This window comes from Lepisma saccharinum, chromosome 18 (genome assembly GCF_977018435.1).
Source record: "Lepisma saccharinum chromosome 18, izLepSacc3.1, whole genome shotgun sequence".
NCBI lineage: Eukaryota > Metazoa > Arthropoda > Insecta > Zygentoma > Lepismatidae > Lepisma > Lepisma saccharinum.
The window spans coordinates 59,708,608-59,717,029 of record NC_139246.1 but is presented as its reverse complement, the minus strand read 5'-3'; the positions used below and the strand labels follow the sequence as shown (position 1 = coordinate 59,717,029).

Below are 8,422 nucleotides of genomic sequence, written 5' to 3'. Positions count from 1 at the left end.
AGAGCATTTGAACTAGAAAGTAATGATACTGAATTTAGCACATTAGATCAGCTCTTTAGTTTTCTAGAGCACAGATGCCAGGCTCTTGAAAAGATTAATCCAGTTACGAGTGAAGGTAACAAGGTAGCAACAAAATCATCTACAAATATGCACAAACAGTACAGTGCTAAATGTCAACAATCTTCGAAGTCATATGTTACAACAGATTCTTCATTGTGCATGTTTTGTAAAGCAAACAAACATCGCTTATTTTCGTGTGAAGCCTTTAAGAAAGCTTCTATTTCACAAAAGTATAAATTTTTACGTGAGAATCGCGTATGCTTTAACTGTCTTAGCAGCAACAATCACGTTTCGGCGCAGTGTAAATATGGAGTGTGCAAGCGATGTAAACAGGAGCATAGTACTTTACTTCATGTAGATGAAGGTACATCCAATGTAAACCGGCAACGAGAAATGTCATCTGGGGGTCACGTGAACACATCGATGGTAAACAATACAAGCGATTCTTCACAGCATTCAGATCAAGCACCTCAGGTTTCTTATTGTTCAATTAAGCAGAAAAGCGCGTCACAGGTGTTACTTGCTACGGCGATTGTTCAAGTACAAGATATAGCGGGCAATTGGGTCAATTGTCGTGCTCTCTTGGACGCGGCGAGTCAGAATAATTTCATTGTTGAAGACGTTGTTCAAAGTAATCGTCTTCGAAAGGTAAAGCATCGAGTTCCCATTCAGGGAATCAACAATTCGTCAGCTGAATCGAGTCATTCAGTAGAGATCCGTCTGAGATCTAATAATAGCAATTTTACGACAAGTATTTCGTGCTCAGTGTTGCCAACCATTACAGGACTAATGCCTTCAGAAAAGGTTGATGCATCTGAATGGAACATTCCAACAGATATTCGTTTAGCAGACCCAAGCTTTTGTTCGCCTGGCAAAATACAGATTCTGCTTGGTGCAGAGGTTTTCTTTACCGTTATGAAGCCTGAAAAGAGAACAAAACCAGGAAATTTCCCCATTCTTCAAGACACAGAGTTTGGATGGATTATTGCAGGGAAGATTCCAGCAACATCTTCTAGCAACAGTATTACTAGGTCATTTTTCACGAGAAAGGAAGATTCTCTCAGCTCCCAACTCCAACAGTTCTGGATCATAGAGGAGATCCACACGAAACTGCAATCACCAGAAGAAATTGCTTGCGAGCAACATTTTCAGCGAAATGTGACACGAGATGAAAGTGGCCGTTATACGGTCAGGCTGCCATTATGTAAGGATCGTTCAGTGTTAGGTGACTCCTCACACTCTGCATTAACTCGATTTCACCAATTAGAAACGAGGCTTCAACGTCAACCACAATTAAAGGCTGATTATACAGAATTTATGCAAGAATATTACCAGTTGGGACACATGGAACCCATAGGGAATTTAAATGATGTACAAACAAATGACTGCACAAAAATTTTCATTCCGCATCATTGTGTTTTCAAGGATTCCAGTACAACGAAAATACGTGTTGTTTTTTATGGGAGTTCGCCATCAACAAGCGGTGAATCAATAAATAGCATACAAATAGTTGGACCTACCATACAGGAAGATTTATTTTCAATTGTTCTAAGATTTCGAACTCACAAGGTGGAATTGGTTTCTGATGTAACAAAGATGTATAGAATGATACACATACATCCAGATGACAGGCCACTGCAATGCATTCTGTGGAGAAACTCTCCTCAGGAACTCATAACAGTATTTCAATTGAATACGGTCTCGTATGGGCTTACATCAAGTGCCTTTTTAGCAACCAGATGTCTGAAGCAGTTAGCCGAAGATGAAGCATTTAACTTCCCACACGCATGTCAAGTGTTGCAGCGTGATTTCTATGTTGATGATTACGTTGGAGGAAGCAGTAGCGTGCAAGGTGCGTTACAACTTTATCAAGATCTTTCAGAACTTCTGAAAAGAGGAGGATTCATCTTACGAAAGTGGTGCTCCAACAGCACCGAAGTACTCAACGCTATTCCAGAATCACTGAGAGAGACTCAAAATCTAATTCATTTTCATACCGAAGGTGTTAAAACTCTAGGAATTTCATGGAATCCCTCGGCAGACACTTTCATGATTAACATTGGAGCCAAGTCTGTCAATATGATGTCACACAAACCAACCAAACGTCAAGTAGCCAGTGTTATTGCCCAGATTTTTGATCCAATTGGACTACTTTCACCAGTAACTGTAATGTATAAGTATTTTTTACAACAGTTGTGGCTTCACAACATAAACTGGGATGATCCACTTCCAGATAGCCTGCAAGTTGAATGGGTTCATCTTCATTCTCAGCTACCAGTCATCAGTGAAATGCAAATACCACGTTTCATCCTAACACCTGGTTGTGTCAAGAATATACAAATCCATGGCTTTTCCGATGCATCGGAGAAAAATTATGGCAGTTGCTTGTATGTTCGTTCAGCAAACAAAGAAGGTTACACCGAAGTTCACTTACTGTGCTCAAAATCACGGGTCGCCCCGATCAAGAAAACCACTCTTCCTAGATTGGAACTGTGCGCTTCAGTCTTATTGGCCAAATTACTCAACAAAACTCTCCCAATTTTGAGACTTAATATTGACAATGTTTATTTGTGGACAGATTCACAAATAGTTCTGGCATGGCTCAGATCGCCAGCAAGCAGATGGAAGCCTTTTGTATCCAACAGAGTAGCGCAAATTCAAGAATTTACTCAAACTTATCAATGGAGACATGTTTCGTCCAAGGATAATCCAGCGGATTTAATCTCCCGTGGAGTTAAACCTAAAGATATTCATCATCATTCGCTATGGTTTCATTGTCCAGCTTGGTTGCAAGAAGATGAAACGTGCTGGCCATCATCATCATCTGACACAAGTCTTAAGAACAAAGATGTTCCTGAACAACGAAAGCTTCCTGTAACTACACTGGTGTCTCATCTGCAATCAGAGGCAATAATAAACGATTTTTCTACATTTTTCAAATTGTTAAGGATTGTAGCGCTCTGTAAAAGATTCATTCGCAATTGTAAAAATGCAAGTAACAAACAATCCGATCCACTTACTTCAATTGACATTGAAGACGCTACTCAAACGTGTGTCGTTATGACACAAATTTCGTTCTTTCATCGAGAGATAAATGATCTCACTGCCAAAGAGCAAGCATCCAACAAAAGTATCCTCAAGGACTTACACCCCTTTCTGGATAATCAGGGAATTCTTCGTGTCGGAGGTAGGCTAGAAAATAGCAACTTGGAATTCAGCAGCAAGCATCAAATCATTTTGCATCCAAAAAGTCACTTCGCCCGTCTACTAATTGCATCAGAGCATGAACGATTGATGCACGCAGCACCTCAATTGTTAATCTCATCCATTCGAGAAAGGTACTGGATTCCTAGAATACGACAAGTTATTAAGCAAATCATTCATCAGTGTTTAACTTGTTATCGTTTGAAGGCATCCGCAGCACAACAGCTAATGGGGCAGCTCCCATCCATCAGAGTTACACCTAGCAAGGCATTTAATCATGTGGGCATAGACAATGCCGGACCATACGTCATCAAAGTAGGGTCAATCTGGAGTAAAATCACAAAGAAATGCTACATAGCTCTTTTTACGTGCCTAGCCACGAGAGCAATACATCTTGAGCTAGTAACAGACCTTACTTCTGAAGCTTTCATAGCAGCATTGCGACGCTTTACAGCAAGGCGAGGCAAGTGTTCCACCATTATCAGCGATAATGCCACAACATTTCAAGGAGCGAAGAACGAACTTCAGAAACTTCAATTGCTATTTCAATCGCAAGAATTCAGTGAAGATATTCAAAGGTATGCAGCACAAGAAAACTTTCAGTGGAAAAATTCACCTCCACGTAGCCCAACATTCGGTGGTGTCTGGGAAAGCGCCATAAAATCCATGAAGTACCATCTTCGCAGAGTCGCCAAGAATGCTGTACTGACATACGAAGAGCTGTCAACTCTTTTGTGCCAAATCGAAGCTTGCTTAAACTCTCGACCTCTTACATCCTTACCTGACTCTCATGAAGAATTTAATTACCTCACTCCAGGCCACTTTCTTATTGGTGGTCCACTAACTTCCTTTCCTCAACCAGACTTAAGTGATCTCAAGGAAAATAGACTTTCCAGGTGGCAACGAGTTCAACAGATTCAACAAAGGATTTGGAGAAACTGGTCCCGAGATTATCTTCATGGTATGCAACAGCGTCAGAAGTGGACAACCACGCAGCCCAACCTGCAACCAGGACTACTTGTGCTTCTGAAAGAAGACAACCTACCCCCATTATCTTGGAAAATGGGCATTATAGAAGAAGTGTTTCCAGGGAAAGACAATTTAGTTCGTGTAGCCGTGGTTCGCACCAAGGATGGAGTGTACCGAAGGGCTCTCAGTAAGATTGTACCTCTTCCAGATGGGAAGATCAATTGAACTTTCATGATTTAGTTTGGATGCTGTGCATTCCAACGGGGGGGAGAATGTTTAAGATTGTAAATAGTATTGCTTTCCGCTCCTCATTTGTTTTTATTTTACTCCCGCTGGGAGCTTCGTGCAAGAACTCGGAATTCTGGGAGCGTGATATTCGTACAAAGCGGCATGGTGCATGTCGGCTCGCGGCAGCGGGAGAACATTTCAGCTAGCCTATCGGATGTGGGCCTTTTTGTATTTCTTCAGTGTGCAAACGTATTTAATTATTATATAATACCATGTGAATTAAAGGACTTGTATCATATGCGAATTTGTTGCTATATCCGTTGTTCCAGCCCTATGGTAAGATAGACAATATGGCGTCATACCCAGAGATGCTAGTTTTCTTTCATGTTGATACGTGGAAGGTATCTACAGACAACTGTTATTAAATCATTATTATATTTCTTATCGTGATTCGTGATAAATTGATTATTGAAATCAGTAAATAACAGATGTAAATAAATAAGTGAGGATCCATTGTTGGTGTGCATTATATCATGGTACATGGGAGGGAGGATTTATGATACTTCTTGTGAACTTATAACTCAAGCGTTTGACCCCACTCAATGTTTCTTAAGAGTTGGCACCACTGCGACTAAAGTGTAAGGAAAATTCTCCTAAGAGCATGCAGTGTAGATTTTGATATATGGCAGCTCTGAAAGACGATAAATGATTTATCACCAGAAGTGGCTTTGTAACCCTGTCTAGTTCACGGCATTTTTTTGACTCTCTTTGCACTGAACCGTCTAGATGGTTACAAAGTGCAACACCGAATCGTCTACTTCGTTGATTTTGAATCACGTAGTGTATTTGGTGTTTATATCGTTTGCGTAGAGAGGTGTACAGTGTACTGTATGGTCACGTGGCACGTGCTAACCAATAAAAGTGAGCAATGAAACCAACAGACTAGAATTTGTTTAATCTTCTGAACTCAACACCGCTGTTCTTGCGTACAGCGTATACTTGGTTGAACACAATTTCCTTGCACCAGCCTGACACTGGGATACACCTGCACTAACCTAGTGTCAAAAAGTGTAGCCAACTAGACGGGACCGGTGACAATCTTTTGCTGCCTGCAAATTGTAAGAAATAATTTGTCCTGTTTTACTGTTATCTTTATCATAAAAAAAAATATGTGTGATACGTTGCAATTAGTGTCCGTTCTTAAATGGTTTATGAAATTTAATATAGAAACAACCATAGGCGTGCGCACGGGGGGGGGGGGGGGGCAAGTGGTGGTACTTGCCTAATCATAGACGACCCCAGTTTTTTTTTTCCACGGAGGGACAAGCAAAGTATTTTGGGCATATTACGCCGATAATAATGTTGCACCCTAAGAAAGGCAACTTGAATTTGAAATTATCGCATTAATGTAAATTACTATGATTGAATTCAAATTATACGTGTGAAATATATACTTTTAAGTTGACATTCGATTTCTAAGGGGAGGTGTGACCATTCTTGCCCCCCTTCCAGAAATCTATGTCTTTACATTATTATACTTTCACCTAGAAATTTAGTGTAGAGGAATTTTATCACCGATATTAAACGATATTGTACTCGTATTGCCCCCTCCCCAAACTTGGACGGAAATCAATTCTAGGCGGCAAGGGGGCAAACATTGGGGTAAAAGAAAGCAAGACTAGTAGAATCTAAGATGAAATTTGTTTTCACGTCTATCTTGCATTATTTCTTCCAGGCGGCCAAGAGCACCTGCAGGGGGCACATAGGGGCATTGCCCCCCTCGATATCCAGTTTCATACAAATAAAGATACATTTCGTAAAATTTTCTTGCTCGCTTCGCTTGCAATGTCTCCTTTTCTTACAGTCTTGTTAAGAGCCATAGCTAGGAACCGGCAGGAGTTGGCCCTGGGCGCCGAAATGATGAAAAAGTTGTAAAAGAATGCCATGGCGGCGCATGAAGTTTTATTGTGCCATATTAAACCAATATTGCTTTCAATTTGCCAAAATTTTTGTCTAAAAATTTTCTTGCTCGCTACGCTCGCAATTTTATTGTTTTCTGTAATGCACTGTAAATTGCCAGAAAGAGAAGTTATAACTACTAAATACAGTAAAACCTGTCTATCCCGGAACATGATGGTTCCGAGCAAAATTTTCTATCTTAACAGTTTTCCTTCTTATACAGGGTTGACTTTAAATACAGTATAGAGCGCTGCTGGAAAAACAGATTTACATTTCGCATTACTTATAATGTAGAGTACTAATGCATATACGTACATGAATAAAAATGCGATACATTCATCAATTTCATCATATCATCACTCATCCCCATCTTCGTAAATTAGCCAAAAGTGGCACAAAAAGCGAAGTAAAATGGACACTCACAAACATCCATGCCCATGCCAGGATTCGAACCCTGGACCCTGGCGAGAAAGATTGAAAGATGGAATAAGATAGGTGAAGAAAGATTGAGATAAAAGTGAAGAAAAAGAAAGAAACAAAGAGAGATAACAAGAAAAATAGAAAGATGACGAAAGAACAGAGGAGAAATAGACAAAGAAAGGTGGAGAAAGAGGGTAAGAGATGAAAGAAAGAAACGAAATCGTAAGAGCTATGAGTATTATAGCGCATTCTTTGATATCGACAACGTTACCGATAAGTGAGTGGCAACAGAGGCGTGTTTCACTTACAGTATTGTATTGTTTTTCTTGCGAGGAAGAAATTTCTGTCTTACTGAGAATAAAAACATCTCGTTGGTCTTTAAATGGTGTTTTCCGCCTTAAGCAGGTCATTTTCAGGCAAGGTACATAGAGATTAGGCAAAGCCATCCGAAGATTGACGATCTTGCACGAACGCGTGACGTCACGGGAGAAGCAGTGAGCTCGGCTGAATCAGACGGCCCCTAGCATTTATATGGGAGATTCAGAGAGCGAAAGTATATTATTACTTTTAGGAGGGGGAAAATATTAATTGTCATCCTCCAAGATGGTATTGAGGCATCCTTTTAATGATTAGTAACATAATTGAAAACGTGCTACTTTTAAAAGGGGGCAAAGTACATGTGAAAAAATGTATTTTGAAAATCCATATTCCTGAAACTTTCTGACCGATCCGTTACAAAGAAAGTTGCGTGTTCTCCTTTACAATTTCCTCATTTTACAAATTGTAATGTAATTTTAACAAAAACGTTGCATGCTAAAGAAGAATTAAAGAATTTTAAAAAATAATTGATTAATAGACTTAGTTTATTTCACTTCGCTTATCTGTCACATATGGCTAATCGCAAAGATGAGGATGCGTGATGATATGATGAAATTGAAGAAAGGAAAGTAGACCCATGCCCGTGCTGGGATTCGAACCTGGGGACCCTTGGCATCGTAAAGCGTTGTGCTAATCACTTCGCCACGGAGGTCAGCATTACAAGGAAATAAACAGAAAATGGCATAAATGTTTTAATATGCGAGAAACATTTGCGAGGAAATTATTGAAGTAACAAATAATTATACAAGACGTTGTGATGAAAATTATTAATATATCTGAAATGTTGAGAGTTGACCTTGCAGTCTCTAAATGTACTTTTGGGGTTACGCAAAACCTTTACTCAAAATTGCTAGTGTAAATTTATAAGCTATTAAAATTTAAAACTTATTCCTGTTCGAAAAAAGAAACTGCCAAGTCAAATTAATATTTCGTAGAAATACATATATTTTTCGTTCATGAAGCCAAGAGAGTATTTGGAGGGGCTTGGGAAGGCTATAGCCCCGGATCTCGATCTGCAAAGGGGCTTCCAGTGGGAAAACATTGCTATGAAATAGTCCAGGAGAAGGGGCGAAATGATTTTTTTTTTAAAATGGCTCAAGAATACAAAGATATAAGTGGACATTTGACAAGCTTAGTCTAAAACTTACAACTGATATCGTACGTGTGTGTGTGTGAGGGGGGGATGGCTACGTGAGGTAACACA

General features: G+C 39.7%; 1 protein-coding gene across 1 annotated transcript; it reads left to right on the top strand.

The window, feature by feature from the left end:
* The first annotated feature begins 3,120 nt into the window (after positions 1-3,120).
* On the top strand, positions 3,121-4,458 carry LOC146002300 (uncharacterized). Its single transcript, XM_083140011.1, has one exon. The coding sequence runs from the start codon at positions 3,121-3,123 to the stop codon at positions 4,456-4,458; it is 1,338 nt and encodes a 445-aa protein (XP_082996137.1).
* The last annotated feature ends 3,964 nt before the right edge of the window (positions 4,459-8,422 follow it).

Coding starts and splice junctions, on each gene's coding strand:
- LOC146002300 (XM_083140011.1), top strand. CDS start 3,121: ATGACACAAATTTCGTTCTTTCATCGAGAGATAAATGATCTCACTGCC.